This window comes from Pangasianodon hypophthalmus, chromosome 10 (assembly GCF_027358585.1).
Source record: "Pangasianodon hypophthalmus isolate fPanHyp1 chromosome 10, fPanHyp1.pri, whole genome shotgun sequence".
NCBI classification, from domain to species: Eukaryota; Metazoa; Chordata; class Actinopteri; order Siluriformes; family Pangasiidae; genus Pangasianodon; species Pangasianodon hypophthalmus.
In genome coordinates, this window is record NC_069719.1 from 26,694,907 (window position 1) to 26,719,926 (window position 25,020).

The 25,020-nt window shown below is 37.0% G+C and overlaps 1 protein-coding gene across 1 annotated transcript in view; it reads right to left on the reverse strand.

Moving 5' to 3' along the window:
- Positions 1 to 24,790, reverse strand: part of si:dkey-288a3.2 (protein phosphatase 1 regulatory subunit 37) — a 42,218-nt gene extending 17,428 nt beyond the window's left edge. Inside the window, exons 1-10 of the mRNA XM_053237324.1 lie at positions 24,336 to 24,790; positions 23,137 to 23,234; positions 16,911 to 16,956; positions 14,378 to 14,478; positions 13,742 to 13,861; positions 10,738 to 10,885; positions 7,210 to 7,365; positions 6,977 to 7,089; positions 4,285 to 4,426; positions 4,020 to 4,186 (exon numbers count right to left, since the gene is read on the reverse strand). Coding sequence (XP_053093299.1) covers positions 4,020 to 4,186; positions 4,285 to 4,426; positions 6,977 to 7,089; positions 7,210 to 7,365; positions 10,738 to 10,885; positions 13,742 to 13,861; positions 14,378 to 14,478; positions 16,911 to 16,956; positions 23,137 to 23,234; positions 24,336 to 24,477 — 1,233 coding nt within the window. The 5' untranslated portion in view covers positions 24,478 to 24,790. The remainder of the gene's footprint in view (positions 1 to 4,019; positions 4,187 to 4,284; positions 4,427 to 6,976; positions 7,090 to 7,209; positions 7,366 to 10,737; positions 10,886 to 13,741; positions 13,862 to 14,377; positions 14,479 to 16,910; positions 16,957 to 23,136; positions 23,235 to 24,335) is intronic.
- Positions 24,791 to 25,020: the final 230 nt, after the last annotated feature.

Sequence of the window (25,020 nt, forward strand, 5' to 3'; positions counted from 1 at the left end):
AGAAGAGCTTGAAATGTTGTGCATGTAAGACAGATCAGTCCATGAGTTTCTACAAATGGCTTCAACGTTGATAGATGCTCCAGGAAGAGGTGCTGTTTTTTGGGGGGTGCCAATACTTTTGGTATGAGCGTTTTAAGTAGTGAAGCAAAAACTACTACTCGAAAAAAAGCTATACCGTGCGTTTTATATGTATCATTTCCAAGAAAGAAAAGAAGGGTGCCAATAATTCCGGAGTTGACTGATTGGCCCATGATGTGTTGATCTGTCATCAGTGCCGTAAGAGATGTGCTCTCTCTCTCTCTCTCTCTCTCTCTCTCTTTCTCCATCAGAGATTCAGACACCATGACCATCCTGACACTCCCCCCCAGACGTCCCCGAACGTCTCCGAGCTCTACACACATCGTCTCCCGCAAAGCCCACTTCCTCTCCATGTGCACTTAGTGACGCTTCTCACGCTAACACCGGCAATTACGATTACGTCTCTGCGAGCCTGAAACCCACACCAGGTTATCACTGACCACCTCCATACTAATGTTCAAGTAGCAAACACACACACTCGCTAAAACCTCGCAGGACACAACCCCAGCTGAGGACGATCCTGATGAACATCGTTCACCCGTCATGTCAACACAGTCCTCTGATAAGAAACACAAACAAGAAAACGAGAATAAACTACCTTGCTACAGCCACTGATAGCTTGTCCTTGGAATCCTGCATTTCATAAAACTCCCTCTATGAATATTTTAGACGGGTAAATAATTAATAATTCACGCCAACAAGGGGCCGATGATCAAATGAAGCCGAGCATCGACACGCATGCCAAATCAGATGCTGTAAACAAAGACCCGAGGACCGACGTTTTCTCCCCGCCACCTTCCTCCCTTTTTAAACATGCGCATCCCAAATTGCGTCACACACACATACACATACACATACACACACACACTTTGTCTCATACACATTTCATTTGAAAGATGATTTTTTTTTTTTTCACTTTTCTCAGGCCAGAGGGAATTCCACAAGACTGAATCTCCGAAACACTCGATCTGATCGCCTGCTGATTTCTGATGATAAGATTTACTTAATACAAGTGTCACTCGTTCTGCTATGTTGTGCCCTGACCTAGACAAATCCCAGTAGTGTATACACACTCACACACACACACACACACACACACACATGGCCAGAGTAAAATATGCCTGCGTAAAATGGCTTAAAGAAATAGTTTGGCGGATTTTACACAGTTTTCTCCTTAACCCCTACAATCTATCAGACAAAACATGTTTGTTGATCCTATAGTTTTGCTCTAGAGCTAAGATAATAATTATAGCTAGCTAATAAATAATGTAAGTCTATCGTTTCCGTAAATACACAGCAAACATTCAGCACACTGTACCCAAAACCTTTATAATTCAACGTTCTTTTATGGTTAAATGAGAACTGACAAAAAAAAAAAAAAAAACGATTGACAAAAGTTGCTTAAGCAAATCATTATGAGGCTTGCGTTATGGGGGCGGCCATCTTGGACAAATCGAAACATTATTTTCTTACTGCACTTTAATGTTACTGGTAAAATAAATGTAAAATAAGTTACAATGTATCGAGGACTTTTGCTTTTCTAGTTCTCATGACGTAAGTAGTTACATTGCTACGACGAAACGTTTGTAATCAGGAAACGGTGTGGCTATGCAACGACCACATAATTTGGTTAGCTAACATTATGGGGCGGCCATCTTGGACAAACGGAACCACTATTTTCACTTACCGCAATTCGATATTACTCAGCCAACTATAATAAAATAACAACATAGTTATAATATAGAACCTAAGTGTGTAAATACAGATTCTTTCTGCCATTTTATAACAATTTGAAAAATATTAATATACGTAGCTAAACATAAGTAACAAAAGAAACAAGTATGAAGATTGTATGAAGATTTGGGTTCGTACTTATGGAACGTTTTTGGGTGAGCTAGACTTCCATATAGTCCATCTTTCCTTTTTTTTCCACCAAACAACTTCTGCAATCCATCATTTTAAAAAATGATTATAATATGCTGTTGTGTTTCAATGGCATTTTAAATACGGCACCTTTATAAGCGACAGATGCTCCATCTTTATGAAATATTATAAAGCACAACTGATTGACAGGGAAGGAATTCACGAAAATACATCAGAAATCAAAAATAAAACCGTTCCGTTTCCAAACGAGAGCGAAGGCTTTGGAGTGTGTTTTAAAGTGAGCGTTACTTTCCTTGGAGAATTTAATTAATGCTTTAATATGCAAATAAGTTAGAGGAGATAAAATCATGACAAACAGATGGCAACTGAGCTTAATTATTTTTTCCCCTAATCGAGCTGGGGCGTGCATTAAAGCCGCCGCATCATGGTTTTTTTTTTTTTTTTTTTTAATGGGGGAGGGGGGGGGGGTTCACAGTCTTGTTGTATTGGCATATCTAGCAGGTCTGTGAGTATCGAAGCTGAAAGTTTGGGCTTTAAACTTTAAAAGAGAGTGTCTCACCCTGAAACAAGGGATCGCACGCTTGAAGAAACAAGCTGCATTGTCTAACCATTAAAACTCCACACACAGACTAAACTTTAGCATTAGCTTTATCTTAATATAATTATTTGCCCATCACTTTATTTTGATGGTTCTTCTATAGATGTCCCAGTGACAACGTTGCAGCTAGACGAAACCACCTTTGTGAGTTTCCAAGCTTGCACACTCTCTACAGTTTCCTATTGGCTGCCATGTTCGAGTACTCCAGTGCTGCAAGTGATGCTATTAAAATAACACAACAATTTCCATGACGACAGGAAGACGACTGCTTGTTGCGAAGTACAGACAGCATGGTGTTGTCAGAAGTTCATAAACAAATGGTAGATATAAATATCACTTTATATTTTTGGTCCGTTTGTAGATATCCTGACTACAACATGGCAGCTACTTCCAGCTAGTGCTGTCCTGTATTTCATGGCCATCAAGTACTTAAATATTGTTGTGCAATTAGGGAGACAAATAAATCAGTTGAATTAGACAAGTGTGAATCCAGAAACTTAAAGGCTTGAACATAGAAGGCATCATTGGTTACGCAAAGATGAAACAACATCGTTTTTGCATTAAGTATGTTAGGGTCTTTAAGTTACGTTACAGCACAGTTTCGTCTTTGCGTAATGAACATAGTCTACGCGTTAAGTACTTCACAAGCTTACAAGCTCACATTCTCAATATGATTTCGCATTAAAATTCTAATTTCATGACAAGCTCTATGACTCCAGGACAGAGATTCGCTGCTGCAAAAGATGTTGGAAGTGCTTAAATGATAGAATACAAGCAAAAACAAAAGCTGCTTATTTTGTTTTGTATTTACAAAGCGAAAAGGAAAAGAGAAATAAGACGCAGGTGTAATGTTAGACCATTAAATAAATCAAGGGTTGAGGATGGCGAGATTAGCATGCTAGTGAAAACTGTGCAATACTGTGCAATAATGAACTGGGTTATGCGACACTCCTAATTTATATCGACCAATCACAGGCTTAGTCATGTAGTGTGTCCAGCCGTGGAGTTTGCTAAGCCTCCATGTGCACGACAAAAGCAAGCGAAGCCAGCCAAATGTTATTCTCACATGAAGCCTTAGTCATGGAGATGATTGACAAGATTACATGTTATGGAATGACTCATAAAGTCATACAAGAGTCACTGGCATTGCAACATTTACCATTGGCTTGAGTCACCGCTAGTGAATTCTCAAAGTGAACAGACTTTTTCCCACTAAATAATTAACAGAAGGCTATGTATTAAGTATGAAGTTCCAACATATTAAGTCATGGCCTCAGGTTACACAATTCATAGCCAAGACTTTGGTATCTTCTGATCACAACATGATACTTCACAACCATGACATTTTGAGATTGTGGATTAACTTGAGTCTTCAATTTATTATCTTGTAGCCACACTTTATACATTGTATGAGAAGATTTTTAATGCAACATAATGTAAAATGTTCACATTCCCTCACCTTCTCCTCTTTGGGATTTTGGTCCAGGTCTAAATGAACAAGAGTGCGGTTGAGCTTCAGGGCCAGAGCGAAAGCCATCAGGCCTCCAGTGAGGACGAGGTTCTGCCTCACATCCAGAGTTTGGAGGAACCGAGACTCAGCCAGGAACTCGGCCAGCACCACGGCACCTGAAATGAGCACCAAACGCCGAACAGGAATCACTGGAGGTAAAACCTGAGGTATTGATAATAACACAAAATGAAATAGGAAAGTGGATGATCCATACCCTCACATGTTATTCCCACTGAAGCCAGGCTGAGTTGTGTAATAGAGCGATTACTGATGAGCGCCTCCTTCAGCGTGTGCATCCCTCTGTCCTCTAGGTTGTTATCGCTAAGGTCCAACGCTTCCAGCGTCCTCAACAAAGGCTAGGAGATGAATTAAAGTGATCGATCAGACAAAATTTAATTTACCCTAATTAACCCAAATATAGTCGATTAGTCAAAACATCTAAAGCTGGCTTGTTTATTTCTGTGCCGGTGCTATGAGGCTAATGTACTTAACCATTAATCTTAAAATTGTTTAATAATACCATTTGCAAATAATCAGTTTCATAACATAGCAGATGTTGTGAGGAACCAAACTCTTTACTTCTCACGGGAATAATGAAAATACAACCCTAACCAACAAATTAGCACTAGAATGGCTTAACACATCACAAATATTTGAACATCAAACAAATATTTGGTGGATTTGCTTTTAACAAAATAGCAGAAACTAGTACACTGAGAACACATTAGCATTGTCGTTGTGCATATTTTTCTGTTTTTTTAATTACAGTAACATTAAGAGAACGTCAGAGCAATGGCACACATTTACGTGACATTTCAGAGTGTATCGTTTGTAACAGTTTGACATCCACGGTTTGGTTCGTGATTAATTAAAGCAGTAGTATAAAACACGGCCAATGTCATTAAGGACGTTTACCTGATACATAAAGGGATTTCGCAAACGTCATGGGCGAAAAGCATGATTTAATTAGCGTCGACTGACACGAGCCAGGCTCTATCGTCTGACCGACTAACCCATTTATCCCTTCTGCTCTTGCCTCCTTTTAAAGGCGCCCCGGAATAAAGAAATGCAAAAGAAAAAAAAACGGAGAGGTTAATAACAGCCCTTCCTGTGTCATATTCGACACGACCAGCCATTGCACTAATTATATTCATTATGGTCGCATGGATGTCTACTTATCCTTCTTAATGACACAGCGCATGGAAAAGCCCACTAAACACATATCTATTATTTAATCAAACTGTTCTTATTTAGTGCAGGCGAAATGGAATGAGCCAGCTTTATTTTTGGCCTGGATGGATTCACGGCGAACGTGCCAGCGGCCGAGAGGAGACAAAAGCGGCCCTTTAATTTGTACCCTTTTGATTTGGATCGCCATTCAAATGACAAAAAGGTACAGTTTATTCTGACAATCAGAGCTACTAAAGGGGAATGGATATTATTAAGGATTACACATAAGCCATCCAGTGAGGATAAGATAGACGCTTTCTTTTTGTTCCCCGTTCTTATCTGCCGTTCTGTCAAACTCTATCGGAGACAAAAGAATCCAGGAGCTGTCACAAAGACGTTTAAGAACTTTCTCTATTTTAAAAAAAATGATTTGTAAGGAACTTGAACCTATTAAGGTTGCTGACAATAATTGTGCAAATGACTAAACTAATTATGCGCAGACATGGCACAGCTTGAAGAACAATCTTTATGGTCACAGTGTTGAAATAAATATCAGCCAAAGCAAATTATTGCTGGATCATCCACATTGTGGCATAATAGGCATGACGTGTAGGCTTGTTTTATTGTATTTAAAATAAGACTAAATAAATAAATACAAGGAAAGTTTGATCATTTCCTTGTTTAATTACCAAATATATTATAATTACGGTCTCGAATATTATTCATGGGAAAGCTTTCCCAATTTAGTTTACCAATTTCCCTATTTCCAACTTCTATAATTTACCATTTTCTTTGGTTTACCAATTTCCCAAATCCTAGTTTCTATAGTTTGTCATTTCCCAGTTCCTAATTTCTATAATCTCCTAATCTCTATAGTTTACCAATTTTCCCAAATCTCAGTTTCTATAGTTTACCATTTCCCAATTCCTAATTTCCATAATTTCCTAATCTCTATAGTTTACCAATTTTCTCAATTCCCTTTTCCCGATCTCTGTAGTTTACCAATTTCCTAATTCATAATGTCTATAGTTTACCAAGTTCCTAATTCCCAATTTCTATAGTTTACCATTTCCCAATTCCTAATTTCTATAATTTCCTAATCTCTATAGTTTACCATTTTCCCTATTTCCAATATCTGTATTTTCCCAATCTCTATAGTTTACCAATTTCCTAATTCCCAATTTCTATAGTTTACCATTTTCCCAATTTCCAATATCTGTATTTTCCCAATCTCTATAGTTTACCAATTTCCTAATTCTCATTTTCTATAGTTTACCAATTTCCCAAATCTCAGTTTCTATAGTTTACCATTTCCAAATTCCTAATTTCTATAATTTCCTAATCTCTATAGTTTACCAATTTCTGTAGTTTACCATTTTCCCAATTCCCTTTTCCCAATCTCTGTAGTTTACCAGCTTCCTAATTCTCAATGTCTATAGTTTACCAATTTCCCAACTTCTATAATTTCATGATTTCTATAATTTCTCAATTTCTATGAGTTATAAAGTGGTACATGTATGGTACATTCCAGACTAACTAAAAACACAGTCGTTGTTAATATTTTGTAGTATTTAAAAGGCTTGGGTTTTACATTGCTGCTTTAATTTCTTTTTTTAGTCTTTGCATTTGTCTGGAAAATTGGGGCATAATGTATTAACATATTACGCACTTCATCAGACTAATTGGCAAACGGTGCTGCATAAAAGCGTTCTTAATGAACACGCACTGCAACTCACCAGAACACTTTCTAGATGAGTCATGCCACGGTGAGTAATCTGGTTGTTATGCAGCACTAATGTTCTCAAACCAGACTTCTGAACTCTCAGACCATCACAGAGCTCCTCAAGACCTGCAGCATGAGAAAGGAAAGTGTTTGGGAACTTAATGTAACATAACTGTGTTATGAAAGCATAGAAATCTGAGGTAAGTATTCGTGTAGGTCCAGTTTGGGACAAAGAAATGGCCATACCTGAGTCAGATATGGCGTTATCGCTAAGGTCGAGGGTTCGGAGAGTGCGGTTGTATTTGAGAAGCTCTCCTAACTGCATGGAGTCGTGGAAGCTGTTCAGCTCGTTGTCACACAGGTAGAGTTCCTGCAGAGCGATGTTCTTCTTTAGAGAGCAAACTCCGAAGAACAAAGGGGAAATAATTTTAACATGTGGAGCCACTAGGACATATTATTTTCAGATAATGATATGCAAAAGGGGAATCTTTAAGTACTAGGATTCAAGTAAGAGGGAAAAAAATACAGACCCTGAAAAAACCAGATGCACATTCAGAATAAAACTCACACATTTTCTAGTCTTTACTATTTACATCACTGAGGTCATCATCGTAATCAACATCATTTTGTGTCCTTTCAGAACAGGGACCCCTTTCATGGGCTTTTTGTCCGTGGCCTCACACGGTCCTGCTGTCTGGATCAATGCGGCAGATCCGATCAGACCCTTTTGGTCGCATGCCGAATGCCAACATGGCCATCATGCACAGCAGGAAGTGAATAGTGGGATCATTGGATTGATCGGACAGACTCCACTGTGCGAGCTAGCAAGTCCCTTAATCAGGGACGCGCCCGATCGATGGCGATGATCAGCAGCTGGGCATTCTACTGAGAAGCACGGGGGGTGCCGGCGCGGCACCAAAATATCAAACAGATCCAGGCTCTGCTTTAGAGAAACAGAGCAGGATGTGCCGCTTGAGTCCTCCCGCTCATTTAAGGTCCTCTCACACTGCTCTCGCTAATGGACCATGTCCAGAGCAGCTCTCGCTCTTCTCCGCTGAGACATTACTGCGATCAAACAGATGCAACTCAGCTCGATGTGGACATTAAGCCAAAGGGACAAGGGCTTGACAAGTGTACATGCAATAAAAGCTTAAGAAAGAGTGATAGCTATGAAAGTGAGAAGTTAAGACTAGCAACTGGACTTCTTCAAATTCTAATCATCTTCTTACTCCTTTACAGCCATCTGAACGTCTCGTCCAATACACATTCTTTTCTCACTCTCCTTTATACCCTAAACCCTAACCATTAAACACTAAGACATCCGTATTCTCCGGTCTCCTAACATTCATCCTTTGGTCTGTAAATCTTAACGCCTAAACCCTAACAACAACCACGACCTCTGACACTAGTCCACTTTATACCCGAGACATGAGGTGTTCTAAAAATGTCCAGATACATAAAATTCCTTGCTTACAAAGGAACTACGGAGCCCGCACATGACATGTGGGTAAAAAACAATATATCGTGGCCACGAATTAAGAATTCATGACCATGATACATATTTTTTTCCCGCATGTGATGTGTGGGGCTCCGTACCGAACAGCAACAACAGTTAGGTTTTATTTCGCTACTATTGCTAGCTCATAGCTATAAATAAGACAGGTTAAAATGGTTCTCGTAGCTGTTTTGTTCTCTTTCCCTGGATGGATACTGGAGCCACCAACTTCATACAATACAAGTGTAAATATGGAGTAAGTAATAAAACGTGAGGGATAAATCACTTCAGGATGTTCTGTTATGGGAAAATAATCAACGACAAATCAAAGGGTTGTGTGATGAAGCAGCCCAATGTAAAGCAGCGTTACTGTTAGCATCCCGAAGTTGATTATTTTCCAACATTAGCACATCCCAGTAAGGTGTTTTATTTCATTTATACTGCAGTAATTTGCCAATTATGATAGTTTATTATAAGAATGACACATTTATCCATTTATAGTTACATTTAATGTCATGGAACGTCTGCAAAACAAGTCAGTTCCTGTTACTCCTTACGTTATAGCAGCTATAAACAGTCATTCCCTCACCAGCCTCTCTTTTTTTCTATCTGTTGACGTTGATAAGACAAAAAATGTGACTGAAAAACTGGAAAGTGCAAAAAAAAATTGTATTAAATATATACAATGGGTCACGATGATGTGTCTCCAGAGCACTCAGTAGTCAGTGTTGTCTGAATTTAGTCCTCTAGTGTCTTTGTCACTGCTGTCCTACACAGCTCTCTGTATAGAACTGAAGAGTGTATACAGGAAATAGAGAATGAGTAAATAAAGGAGCAATTTCAAGCACAGTGAGAGTTTCAGTTAACTAGTTATACCTTCTTGCACCTAACAGCACTTCCACCAGCCGCAGCCAAGTATTACATTCTTAAAGGAGAGAATATTACTGTTACAGTGGGCGCTCGCAGCGAGCTGGCCGCAGAGGCTCACACACGGATCGGTGCAACAGCGTGTAAACTGACAGGCAGAAGATTAGGACATCTAATCCTGGCCGAGTCTGACTGTTAGGGTCACGGGGCCAAAATCTGCCACTCCTCTCGCTGTTCTTCTTCATCTGTTCCTGCTGGCTGGGGCCGCGTACATACAATGCTTGCACACATACACACACATACACACATACCTTATTCCAGGCCTATTACCTAGCCAGCAGGGGCAGGAATACACACAATAGAGAGTCAGAGGCCATTATTTGAACAATGACTATTTAACAGTTATGATTCAATTTAGTGCAAATCTTTTCTAAAAGGAGAAGATGAGTAGCACTCCCTATAAATCCGATATTCATGATATTCATAAGACATTATAAATACATTTATATATTGTTATATAGCGTACATAATATGTAATAGGTATATAATGCCTAAAATATTTATGCATAATTGCTCATTAACAGGGGGGCATGGTAGCACTGTTGCCTCACACCTCCGGGGGGGTGGGGGCTCGGATCCTGTCTCCGCCCTGTGTGCCCGGAGCTTGCATGTTCTCCCCATGCTTCGGGGGATTTCCACCGGGTACTCCGGTTTCCTCCCTCAGGAAATGATTAGACATGCATTGTGGGCTGATTGGCATTTCCAAATTGTCCGTAGTGTGTGAATGCGTGTGTGTGTGTGTGTGTGTGCAATCGTGCCCTGTGATGGGTTGGCACCCGTCCAGGGCGTCCCCCGGCCTTGTGCCCCGAGTCTCCTGGGATAGGATCCAGGCTACCCTGGGACCCTGTGTAGGATAAGCGGTACAGAAAATGGATGGATAGATGGATGCACATGAATAGATATATTTGTCTGCATCACACTTTACACTTTATTGAGAATATGATGCATGTGTATGACATCATTAAATACAGTATGTATGGAGTGGAACACTTAGGGGCGTGCCGTTATAGTAAAATAATCCACGACAGTGCAGTCTCTCAGTGTAATCACTGATATGGTGAAGCTTTCTGTTAGGAGACATTTACGTAGATAACAGCTATGGAAGGAGTCTCCAGTGTCAGTGCTGTTCTTTCAAGTTTCTTGGTTGTTGTTTTTTTTTTGTATTAACGTCAAGAGAGAAAACAAAAAGAGGCTGATGAGGGAAGGACTGTTTATAGTTGCAAGAACGTAAGTGATAACAGGAGCTAGCTTGTTTCACGGACAACAAAACATACTTTTTCATACATTTTCTAAGGACAATTTGTTGTTGTGAGTCTTCTCACAAGGTGTGTGTGTGTGTGGGACATGTATACCGAGTGTGAAGAGCGGCTTTCCACTCAGTCCAGTGTTTTCAAGGTGCAGTACTGTCAGTCTGCTGCTAAGGAGGGCTCTCGACAGGGCCTGTGCAGGATAATCCTCTATGGGGATGTTACAGGCATCCAGCCTCCACAAGCATCCGCTCTAAAGAGGTAGAAAAAGTGAAAGAGAAAAAAGAGGCCTCATTCTGCCCTTTTACTGTGGCCTGGCCTCTCCGTCTTCCCCCTTTTCATCCCAGCACAACCTGTCTGAAAGAGCGAAACGTCAAAAAGTAGAAAAACAACCCGTGACAGGAGGACGCCGGAGATCTAGCGGCCATCGTTAGTCTCCATCCCCGAGTCCACAGCTTCAAAAGTGTCCAGATTTTTTTTTCATCCCTTTCTTTTGTTGTTGATGGAAACGTGATTGATCTACTATAATACCGCCTAAGAGCATGCCTTTGGTTTGACCGTCGAAGTCCACAGAACCACGAGGGCGTAGCTCGTCTGTCTTTCATCTAGAGACGCCGCTAATTGAACATAATATCGCCGTGAACTAAAGTGAAGTGTAATGATAGCCATTAAAATCAAAGTGTGAATACAGCAATATCCTGCGGTGCGAATATTTTCGTCTCTGATGCATGATAATTCATTACTTCCACTGCACTTTGAATACAAATCAGATCAGAGGATCGAGTGTGAGAGTGCAGAAAAGGCATTGAAAAGTGGCTCTGTGCCTTCTGACTTATAAATCAACGCAAAGACAAAATTACATGTCTTATTTTTCATTAAAACTGTGTTAAATATTTATAAAAAAAAATACTAGATTAAGTGGAGCAGGTCTGCAATGTCACATGAGGAAAAAAAAGGCCAGGGCATTGTGGGAAATCAAATATTCACAGTACTGCTGTTCCCAAACTGTAGCTAGTGCACTTAAAGTAGCCATGAACATCATTTTCTTCAATTAAAAATAATCTTTCTTTTATTTTTTTAAAAAAAATCAAACTATTAAAATCAGAAGATCTCTACAACATCTTTACTCCATGTCATAAATACCAGGATTAATTAATATACATATATAATTAATATGTAATTTGGAAATGGCCTCATGTCCTCCTGCCATCCTAATTAGCTTAATATTACTAACTCATTAGCTAAGTTAACACCAAGTGAGTAAATTAGCTTGCATTTGTGACAGGTTAACATCAGCCGTTTATATCACATTAGCTAAACCAAAACAGTAAAATAATAATAATAATAATAATAATAATAATAATAATAATAATAATGATAATATTAGCATAACACCTAAGATTTTGTTCATCGCAAATTATTAGCTAGCTTAATACACCGGTTGACTTGGATAGCTAGACGTAGCTAGACTTTGCGTTTACGTTTTTTTTTTTGAAAAATAAATAAATAATAAATAATAAAATTGTGAACATAGTGCTGTGTTTGTCCCAAAATAAATCTAAGTAATCTATAGAATCAACTGCTCAAGTGAAACAAACTGTTTACAAATCATATTTTTAATCTCAGGGCTACTAAATGAAGCACGTCAAACAGATGACTGCAAAAAAACACGTTACTGATCATTATTTCTTGGAGAGGATCCATATCATTAGATATAATTCAGTCACGATATGCAAATGAAGCTAACTAATACACATTTGCTTAGCAACATAGCTAGCTAGCTTGGCTTTCTGTGTTATTTCTGATCATTGTCTTGACATTATGTAAACATGGCTTATATAGATGCTTCAAAGTATTAAAAATACTTTGATTTCTAAAGTTGCATGTGTTTAAAAAAAAAAGGCAATAAAGTGTGTGGCTGGAAAGTGTTTGACTTTAAGTGAGCTCCAAAATGATTGGCACCTGTCGTAAATACTGTATGTTTAAAAAAACATTTTATGAAAAAAAATTTCTTTCTGGTTAATGAAATTAATCAAAATCTCCAAATCTCATGAGAAATCAAACTCCCTACATGTAGTACTTTGCCAATACAGCAGCACTGGCTGTTCTTCTATAATGTTTACTGAATTACAAATCTTTTCTATTATATGTTAACAATAATATATATATATATATATATATATATATATATATATATATATATATATATATATATATATATATATATATATCACACTAATGGGGCATGGGAATTTGCATCATTAACCAATAGCAACCAACAAGGGATTCAAAATGGCAGATGTGCTCCTTTTAATAGTTTCAGCAATTTTAGCAGAAACCATGATAAATTATTCCATAAAAAACTTTGCAGTATGCGGTCAGTCAAGAGGCAAGATTAGATGGTTAGATACTTTTATGGTTTTGTTACTGTTCATGTTTGGCGAGTTAGCAAGCTTGCTAGTAATATACAACATTTACAGTCTATACAATGGACTTCATTTGGTTCCCCACATTAAAACAGTTGAGTTTCATTTATAAAGCTGAAAAACCAGAAGTTATCCTCTAGTTTCGCAAACCAAACTAGCTATAGCGTAGCTACAGAGTCTGGTATATATCATCAATACATGCGTCCAAAGTTATTTGACTGACATGGTGGGTGACCAACACCCATTTACTTCCCATTAAGTACTTTTAAAAATGAGATTACAAAAGAAAAATTAAAACTGAGATTACATGAAGTTTTTTTTTTTTTTGTTCAGTGACTATATCTTGCACCAGAAAGCTCATTGTGTCACGGTGTTGTCTGTCACACAGAAGTGCAAACACATGCAAGAATGAAAAGCCAATCAGATTCCTACCTTCTGCCAACCTATATTCTGAATGTTGTGGCCAGAAAAGCGCACAAAAGATATCAGACCCTGTGCTGAAGAGATACGGAGCATCTGTAGAATCTGAGCACTTTTTGTCCACTTTTCTGGCCACAACATTCAGAAAGGCTGATTCTGTTAATCCTTAATCTCTTAAAGCTACACTGCAAAAATGTCGCTTCTTTAAAGACCGAAATCATGTTCAATATCATCTGAAATCCATCCATCCGTCATTTCCGCACCTGTATGAGTAAACGTGAGAGGGCCTGCCATCCCGAGACTCCCATACTCGTATTAGAGGACACATCCAGATGTGTGGCTGATTCGTAGTACGAAATCATATCCATCAGTGACGAGGCTCCCTACAGAAAGAAAGATAATGCATGGTTTATTCCTCATATACCACAGCAGTTTGCTAAGGCTAAAGGCTATTAAAGAATGACACATTGTACTTTTTATCCATTTATAGGTACATTTAAAGTTGTGGAATGTCCCTGAAATAAGATAGTTTGTCTTATCACTTATGTTATATAGCAGCAGTAAATACTTATTCCATCACCAGCCTTTCATTTTCTCTCACTTTTAAAAATAATAAGACAAAAAAAAAAAAACGCAGCTTGTCATGTTACATGAAAACCGCAAAACGTAAACAACTCTGTCCTGAAGATATCGGAAAACTTAAAGTTACGGCTTCACTGTAACAAAGCACTGACACTGGAGGCTCCTTCTAAAAATTTGTCTAAGTTGTTACTATAGAAACGATAACATAGTAGCACAAGTGCTTTTATATATAGCATTCTTCCGACCAATCAGATTCAAGAATTCAGCACCAGTGTGGTATATGATAATATAAGAAAGACTTCTTGGAGTGAACTTACATTTTCCTCGAGCTCCGCCCCCTGCAGGTTAATCAGATTAAACCGGACAGATTTCAGAATCTCCTCCAGAGACTCGCACGAGCGATAATCCAAACGAACACCTGGGGGAAGAAAATTTCAAAATAATCGGAATAAACCAAACAGCCAGTCTTACTGCAGGAATCAAAGTCATAAAATCAGTATATGACAGCGACACGCTCATCGCAAAGCCAGCGACACACACTTTGAATTCTGCGTCTCTGCAGATGTGACTTGGTGGTTGGTGTTCATTAAGGAGCAAAGGAACGTTCGACACGGATGCGATCACGTTCCCGCCACGCAGAGGAGAATCAAAGTCATTTTTCAGGAACTTTTTTTAAACAAAGCCTAGAGAAACACTTTGATGGTCACAGCGGTGAATCGTTATTGGACCCCCATCCCCTCATAAACTCTTATCTTCGTGGTCGGGGACAAGCCAGATCTCTCACAGCCATGTGCTGGAGAGATGATAATTTATTCATCATTAGCATAATCATTTGTAAATTTTTTATTTTTTTTTAACAATAATCACTTAAGTGCACCCTACATAGGGGGATCTGAAATCCCATTTTTCTAATCCCCTCTGCCGTTCTCTGATAATGATACTGCGTCTTGGAGTCAAGATGTCATCAGTGCGTGACAGGGAGCAGGAAGCTGCAAGGCGCTGACCGGCGTTTAAATCTGCCATCCGCTCATATTGATATCAATAACCGCTGTTCCCCTCATCAAAGGGCCTGCGCTTTAATCCGAGCCCTGCAGGATCCGGGTGCAGATTTCAATTAAGAGGCTTGACGAAGTTTCTGATGGTATCTCGGTATGCAAGATTTGGGTCCAGTCCCGCATGACGGGATCAACGAGAAGCGGCCGTGTTTCCAATGATGAAGCCTCCAGAATGAACAAACAAACATGGAGTAAAAATCTGAATGACAACAACCAAAAATAAACGACAGTAATGTCCTACGGCAGATGCTGTAATCCTGGTTAGGAGGCTCGAAGCAGACCTGATCTCCTCATTACTTTTTGCTATATCTATATTTGTCCGTGGAAATTACATTGCAGATTGCTGATATAAATCCTCTCCTATGTTAAGCGCTAAACTCTACAGGTCGGGTTAAAAGCTACACTTCAAGTGCACTTTAAGTGGATGTTGTAATCTCTGCACAGATTATAGTTGGGAATTTTTTGGGGTGTAATCACATACGAATACATTATTAGGAAAGAATGTTTTCTAAACGGATACAAATACATATACAGATAGCAGACACTCTAATTTTTTATATATTTTTTTTAGAACGTTTCGCAAGGCATCTGGTTGAGAATTGAAGCTTGCCCTGGGACTGAGATGCTCCGCATGAGCTTTCTACTTTCGTGCAGACGCTAGCAGGAGGTCAGGTGAGAAGCTTGCAGGACTAACAAACACCATATTCATTAACACGAATCCTTAGTAACTGCCTGGTCAGGATTGTAGTATTTTAAATTAAGCTACTAGTTTGTTATGTTTTGGAAAATAGACCCAACTTAAGCCAAAAACTGAGTAAAGTCCAGTTTAAGCCACGCCCACTTACAGATATGGATATTTAGAGTACTAAAACGGATACAGGTACAGATGATGTCATTGAGGAACACATTTAATATTAAAGCTATTCAACATTGCTGGGAAAAAAAACACAATCCATAGATATTTGTTGGGCATTTATTTATTTATAGGTTAATTTGCATGTAATTGCAATCTAATTCAGGCTAATATTCTACATATGAAATATGGGGAACTTTGAATTAGAATAATATCATGTGATATTCATTCATATTTATGAATTTTTGTAAAACTTTCCGGCACAGAAAAGTTATATCTCAAGGAGTCTCTAATGTCAGCGCTAAAGCTGCAACTTTTCTGACATGAGTTTCTTAGTAACATGACAATCTGTGTTTTTTTTTTTTTTTTTTTTTTTTTTTTTCAAGAAGAGAAAAAAAACTGAGCCTGGTTGTGGAACGACTGTTTATAGCTGCTGTAATGTAAGTGAGAACAGGAATGAACTTGTTTCGCAGATGTTCCACAACATTAAATGTAATTATGAATGGATAAAAAGTGCAAACGTCATTCTTTTAAACAAAAATAAATAAATAAATTGCTAGTGTTGACAAAAAAAAGCTGTTGTATAAGATGTTAAGTTGTATAATATTAGTTATTAATCAGTATGGAATTTTAACAGGTGCAGATTATTACTTTCTGCCTTCTAGTAATTAATTAATTAATGGGAACTAAGTTTAAAGTGAGATTATAATATTTACAATATATATAATAATAAATATAAAAAAAAAGGATTCGATCAGATCGAATAAGCTGGTGTGGTAGCAGAGCACACGAGAGCACTAGGACCAGGAAATGAAGGAATAAATTAAAAAGAAATAATGAAAATGAACTGGTTCTTTCTTCCTCAGATGGAATTAGTGTAATTATGCTATTTTAGGCTTAATAAGTTGTTTACAACATTAAAAAAAAAATCAATTTACTCACCCTGGAGATCAAGGCATCTGGCTCTGTTACTCAAGCAGGTGATTTCCTGCAGGACAGACAGACAGACAGACAGACAGACAGACAGATAGATAGATAGATATGATATGATATGATATATGATATGATAAGAAGGTTCATGCATTTTCACACTAAAAAGCAAATTATGACTCACTTTACTGTCGATGCGAATGTTCCATATTAATTAAAGCAGGCTTTATTAATTAGAAACAGCTGGTCATCTGTTGACGCATTAATTAGCCTCGTTGTTCGCTGTGCATGAATCTAATCTGACTGCATCTGAATGAAAGTGATGGAAATTGTCTTCCTCTGATAAGCACTCCACCAAACCTGAGAGCGAAACCCGAGTTAAAATGAAAAATCAAATAAAACGTGTCAGGAAGCTCAGGATATACAGTAGGTATAAAGGAGTGGAGGTGGTACGCTGCTTCGTGTGTTTTTTTTCTTTAAACATTCATATTCAGAGCAGCTACAGGATTCACGAGCGATAATGATCTCTGTTATTCACTACGTCTTTATTCACCAGAGACAAAAACAGAAATTGTGACTACAAATGGGCTAAAAATACAAAAACAGTAAAAGAAAGGAAATTCTACAGTACGTCAAACACAGGCTTGTGTTTGGGAATCACATATGTGATTGTAAGATTTTTATATTTGATTATGTGAACACTACTACTACTACTACTAATAATAATAATAATAATAATAATAATAATAATAATGAATGTGCACTCGAGTAAAACGTGACATCATGTGAAAAAGATTTTTTTTTTTTTAATGTGAGATAATCACATGTGAAAAAATCAAACCACGTGCCTTACATGTGAAATTTTAACACAGGACAAGAAATGAATCTTGTGAAAAATCACATGTGGAAGAAATGAGTTCCGTAAACATCACATGAAAATGCATCGTGTGTAAAAATCACATGTGGAAAAAAATGAATCGTGTGTAGAAATGACATGAAAAGAATGAATCATGTGTAAAAATCACATGAAGTAAATAAATCATGGGGGGGGAAATCACATGTGAAACAAATGAATCGTGAAAAAAAATCACATGTGAAGAGTCATGAAAATAAATGAATCATGGGTAAAAGTCACATACAAATAAATGACATTTGTAAAAAAAAAAATGATTCGTGTCAAAAATTCACACGAAAAAATGACTCGTAAAAATCACATTTGAAAATAAATGAATCATGAGGAAAAATCGCATGTAAAAATAAAAAACATAAAAAAAATGAATCGTGTAAAAATCACATTTGAAAATAAATGAATCATGTGTAACAAAAGAATCATTTGTAAAAACCAAATGCAAATATAAATGAATCAAGTGTAAACATCACATGTGGAAAAAATGAATCATGTGGGCATAATTGAATCATTTATATATAATACCGTGAAAATAAAATGATTCGTGTGTAAAAAAAAAAAATCAATAAATAAATGAATCGTGTAAAGTTTACATGTGAGAAAAGCAATGGTGTAAAAATCTCATGTGGAAATAAATAAATTGCGTGTGAAAATAAATGAATCGTATGTAAGAATCATGTGAAATTAAAAACACTTATATATACAATATATATATACAATATATAAATATAAATATATAAAAACAATTATATATAAATGATTCAATTATGCCCACATGATTCATTTTTTCCACATGTGATGTTTACACTTGATTCATTTATATTTGCATTTGGTTTTTACAAATGATTCTTTTGTTACACATGATTCATTTATTTTCAAATGTGATTTTTACACGATTCATTTTTTTTATGTTTTTTATTTTTACATGTGAAAAAGTTCTCTAACATATAATAGTGAAGTGTCTAAAAAGCACATGTGAATCATGTGAATCATGTGAATCATGTGAATCAAGTTCATGTGATCCTTCTGTAAGTGGAATGAAGCATTCACATTTCAAAAGTTCAATTTTTAAAAGTCAAAAATGCTGAAATGTTATTGATGAAGACTTCTGTACAGCAGACGTTTATCTAGCAGACAGACAGCAGATGGCTCTTAGCAGCTCGTAGGTATCGGGCTGATCAAGGTCCTGGATCAATCTGCTATAAACATTAACAACACGTCTGATTGCAGTGTGTGTGTGTGTGTGTGTGTGTGTGTTAGGAGGAAAACAAATGGAGCTTGTGAACGCTCCCCAAATCTCGACAGCGATGACTCCGAGCTCTGCATTTGAACCTTTTTTTTGTTCGACGCTTTTCATCTTAATAAATGTGGAGCGACGTCCCGCGCTGCGTGCTGCTGAAAATAAAAATGGACAAGTGCCAAATGTGGTGATGTGTCAGGAGGGAGAGGACAAAACGGCGAGACAAAACGTGTGGGACGCAGTTTATCAGCGCGACTTTGACACAAACCATCTCTAGCGCATTTCTCCTTCTTCTCCAAAAGAGCTGTATTTGTGGTGGCTTTGCATTAACGACTGTTGTTTTTTTCCTTGCCGTATTAATTAGTCGAAAAATTTCTGAATTTACAGGAAAAGCTCACAGGGGTTAAAAATCGCTTGCACATTTTCCTTTCAGCATCTTTTCTGCAATAAAGGATAAATTATTTAAAATAACACGACCTTTTATCTCACACCCTTTGAAGGCAGCAAATTAAAAATGCAAATGGAGGTGCTAATTAATATGCAAATATATTCATTCCCAGTTAACAATTAGCAATTAAACCCGCAGTGTCTAGAAAGAGCACGGACAAAATGGGTAACTTAATTTATCATTAAAAAATTAAAAACATACCCAAAATTTTTAATTGACTTTAAAAAAAAAAAAAAAAAGGTTCCCACATCTTGCTCTTTGTCTCAAAAAGTGGACAAAAGGACATTTTATTTATTGTTAATATGCATACAGGAGGTGCAGATTAGCCGTGAGAAAGGATGTGCATGAGGAATAAACACGTCTCCGGCGTAGCGGAGACTTTAATCAGGGAATCAGGACGGTCCAGGGAGCATGATGCGCATTAAAGTTTAAACGTGTGACAGTTATTTATACTCTGTGTTTATATAGGAGTGAATTTTCTCTCCGTGATGAAACGAGAACAGTTCAGATCAGACAGGAAGAAGCTTTCTGATTAAGAGAGAGGAGCGTCCAGGATGTCTGAGTGTGCTTTCTCTTCTAACGGAAAATGGCTCTGAAACTAGAGCTGGAATATGTGAGGTATAGAACACTTCACGTGACGCTGTTAATGGAAAATAATCAACGACGAGTTAACCATCACATAACCATCTGGAATTTGATTATTTTCAAAGTTAGTCTTTTATTCTTCTTACAACATGGCAATTTGCCAACGATTACAGTTTTTTTCATTTATTAATCAAATGACATGTTGTACTTTTTATCCATTTACAGCTACATTTAATGTCATGGAAGTTCCTGTTATCACTTACATTATAGCAGCTACAAACGGATGTTCCTTTATCAACATCTGCTGTTTTTCTCTCTCTCTTGAAGTTAATAAGACAAAAAAAATGCAGCTTGTCATGTTACCAAAAAGAAAAAAAAAACACAAAACGCAAAACAAAACTCATTTGTTCTGAAGTGCCGACACTGGAGACTCCTTCCATAAACATCTCTTTACAGAAAATCAATACCACATCAAATCAATGATAACCTGATTACGTTTTTTTTTTGTTTGTTTGTTTGTTTGTTTATTATTAGACTTCAATAACGTTGATCGTTCGCCGCACGAGTCCGCTGTTACTATAGAAACGATAACGTATTTGAATGACCGCTTTAATATAAACCACTGATTTGAATTACGGCCTGAATTAAGTTCGGAGCTTCTGTTATAGAAAACGAATCAACACCTTCTGACCAATCAGATTCGAGAATTCTACAGCATTGTAGGATAAATGTTATCATACAGTTATTTAATCTTTTTTTTCTTGCACTTTGTTAGAAAAGTGAAATCTTGAGCTACTCCGTGTTTCATGTGTATCATGAAAATGCGTCATGGCGAATAAAAAAAATCTCTAATATTAAATGTTAAGTATTAATGAAATATATTAATGAAAAAGCATTAGAATGATGTAACAGGAAATTTTTATGGTTTTACGGTCAGAGAAATGATATACCTGAGATTATGGAGAGAATCAAAGCATGTAGTGTCAGCTGAAAATAATAATAATAATAATAATAATAATAATAATAATAGTGGTAATAATAATAATGGTGGTAATAATAATAATAAGATTATTAGGCTCCTAGCCCTCAGGTTCGTTATTGTTCCCTTCGCTCTTATGAAGATGTAACCAAACGCAGCGCTGTTTTATCCTCTTACAGCATCTCAAAGCAAAGTAAAAGCCCGTGGGTGCGATAAAAGCTTTAAATAGTTTCCTCCAGGGGCCGTCCTGCCTGAAAAGACCTAATTTGATAAATTTGCTCTTTAAGCAGCGAGCTCCATTTTGCATAGCCTTATTAGGAATTCAGCTAAATATCTCTGCTGCTTAGCTATACAGTTTTTTTTTCTCTGTTTTTTTTTTTTCCTTCTTCTTTTGGGTCGGACCACCTACATTTGTTTAAACGCACCCGTGCTCATTAGCACCTCAGAGCTAATACTGAGCGTGCGCTTCATGTAAGTACCGCTAAGTCTCTCATTTTCTGCAAATAATTCCCCTTGATCTAATCGTCAATTTATGCAGAGGGGAAAACGATGCTCTTAACATGGCTGGTCAAAGGGAAGAGGAGTGAGCGCACGCTCTGAATTATGCATGCACGCCTGTGAGTTTGTGTATGTGTGTGTGTGTGTGTGTGTGTGTGTGTGCGCTTGATTCTCTTTTTACTTTACTGTCCTGTTGAGCCTGAAGTTTGGTAAGCATGAATTAGTCTCATGAATGTGCACATAAATGTTTTTAATCTTTTTTTTTTTTAAATCCAGTGACAACAGTGACATTTTGAACCGAAAATCACATAAATCTCACACTTCAAATTAACGTTATTTTTAAATACTTCACAGCTAAAACCTTTCGTAGTGCATTTGTGCATGAGAACATGATTCATTGTTTCACATGTGATTTTCCAAATGAGTCATTTATTTACTCATGATTCATTTTTTTCACATGTGATTTTCCAAATGATTCATTTATTTACTTACGATTCATTTTGTTTCCACATGTGATTTTACATATGATTCATTTATTTACTCATGATTCATTTTTTCACATGGGATTTTCCAAATGATTCATTTATTTACTCGTGATTCATTGTTTCACATGTGATTTTACATATGATTCATTTATTTACTCATGATTCATTTTTTTTCACGTGATTTTCCAAATGATTCCTTTATTTACTCATGATTAATTTTTTTCACATGTGATTTTCCAAATGATTCCTTTATTTACTTATGATTCATTTTGTTTCCACGTGTGATTTTCCAAATGATTCATTTATTTACTCATGATTCATTGTTTCACATGTGATTTTACATATGATTAATTTATTTACTCATGATTCATTTTTTTCACATGTGATTTTTGTACATGATTTATTTACTTTTGCATGATTTTTTTATTATCTCATGATTCTTTTTTTTCATGAGATTTTTTCATATGATTCATTTATTTACTTGTAATTCATTTGTTCACATGATTCATTTGGTCACATATGATTTTTCTCATAAAAAGCTTATTTATTTTTAATAGATTCCTTTATTTTTCCATGATTTATTTTTTCACATCTGATTTTCACATGATTCATTCATTTTTTCATGATTTGTTTTTATATATGATTTTTCACCATTATTTTTTTCCCCACATGATTCATATATTTTCTCATGATTCAGTTTACACGAGTCATTTACTTACTCATGATTCATGTTTTTACATGCGATTTTTCATATGATTCATTTATTTTTACATGATTCATTTTTCCATACATGATTTTCTTGAATTTCACCTGTTAATATTTCATGTGGTTTCACTTTTCAGATGTTATGTGATTTAAAAAAAATAGCAATAGATTCATTCTTTAAGTGTTTTTATGATTTTGCTCATGAAAGGGTTAATTCTATTTCATAATATATATTCACATAATATATATCACATCATGTCATGTGAGGTCACATGATCAATTTCAGGGCATAACTTTTTAGTTTTTACACTTGATTATGTAGATTTGCATATCGAGCCTCATGTGTGAGACCTTTTACACATAAATCAAATAAAGTGTTAATCCGCTGTACCTTTATTTGGTCCAGTGTCTTGGGATCGGGTGCGACTTTGTGCTTTATGCAGCTCTGCTCGTAGGCCAAAATTATATCTGTCAAGGTTCGACTGTCGCCTAAAATAGAAGTGAGAAATAAAAGGCTCAACACACAACAACAACAACAGCCTTTCATTCCTTATCCACTAATCCAGTGTTTATTGTGTCTTAATGAGCGCTCTACAATTAGCCCTACTGATGAAAGCGCATTTTAAAAATGTTTTCTTCCTTTTTTTTCTCTTCTAATACACTTCTCAGTGCTTCATTAACGCAAGGTAAATGCATTCAGCGCATCTCGCAGACATGATGAACTCCTGATTTACCCACAGTTCTAAAAACAAAGACAATCACGGAGAAGAAACTTTTACCAGAAGTACAGAGGCAGTCGTGTGTGTGTGTGTGTGTGTGTGTCGTGGTTTTACATTGCACAAATCCTGGACTTTAATTAACATTCATTTTTCTTAATCCATCTCTTTCAAAACATCTAGGTCACCGCCGGATGAGCTGCTGAAATTCTCTTTATCGTGTTTGTGAACACTGAGATTAAAAAAGAAAAAAAAAACAGATCTGCAACCCAGTCGATCCTTCTTTAGTAGTGGCTTTTGTTTATACGTGGGATGTGCTGGTATAGGAAAATCATCAACAACAGGGTGATGTGGTGAAACGGAGTTTCTGTTAAAACCCTCACGTTGATTATTTTCCCATAACAGCACATCCCGGCGTGTTTTATTCTTCTTCCAGCGACACATTATACTTTTTATCCGTTTCCAGTTGCGTCGTGGAACGTCCATGAAACAAGACAGAAAAAAACAGTGAGAAAAGGAACTTGCTCTTCAGATGTATATTAAATGTAACTATAAATGGATAAAAAAGTATGACCTGTCATTCATTAATAAATAAAAAAAACTTCCAAATGTCAGCAAATCATTGTAGTGTAAGAAGAGTAACACTCTATGGGACATGCTGTTATAGGAAACTAATAAACTTCAGGGTTGTTATGGTAACAGAGCTTCACGTCACTGTGTCATGGATGAATTTCCTCTAACAGCGTTCCCCCAAGTGTTTTATTCCTTACGTAGTCTACACTTTCTGAACAATCAGAATGAAGAATACAACAGTACTGTGGTTTTATTATTATTATTATTATTATTATTATTATTATTATTAAGGATTTATTACCGTCCTGCCGTGCGTCCTTGCTCTCGGCAAATCCCGAAACCATCTCCTCATCCGGAGGAAACGAGACGCGCTTCTCCCCTCGGCTCTTTCTGCCAAGCAGACGTGCCACTTCCTCTTCCTCAGCATGGCCGCTCATCGTCATCACTACTGCCGATCAGATATTAGCAGCTTCACTCGATTGATCTGAATCCGTCCCGCAGCATCGGAAGTCATTACGGACAGTTTGGGTCCACGAGAGCAGCTACATGTCCAGTTCCACCTCGCAGGACACTTCGTAGAATCGGTTCCGTGGTGGATCCAGAGCAGTCAGGTGGCACAAGGAAACCAGAAACCTGTGCTTAAAGCATTTACAAAGCTGCTACAGGACGCCACGCCGTCAATAATGAATGAGCCGAGCGCTTCGTGGAGCTCCGTGTAGTTCAGCATCGGATATACACACCTTTTTCAAAGTGTGAAGCAAAATACAACCTGGAACCAAGAGAATCGAATTGTGGATACCGAACCATGATTCACTTATTTCCACATGTGATTAATACATGATTCATTTGTATCCACATGTGATTAATAAACGATTCATTTATTTCCTTATGTGATTTATATACCTGATTCATTTATATCCACATTTGATTTTTATAAACGATTCATTTATTTACACATGATTTTTTTCATGATTCATTTATATCCA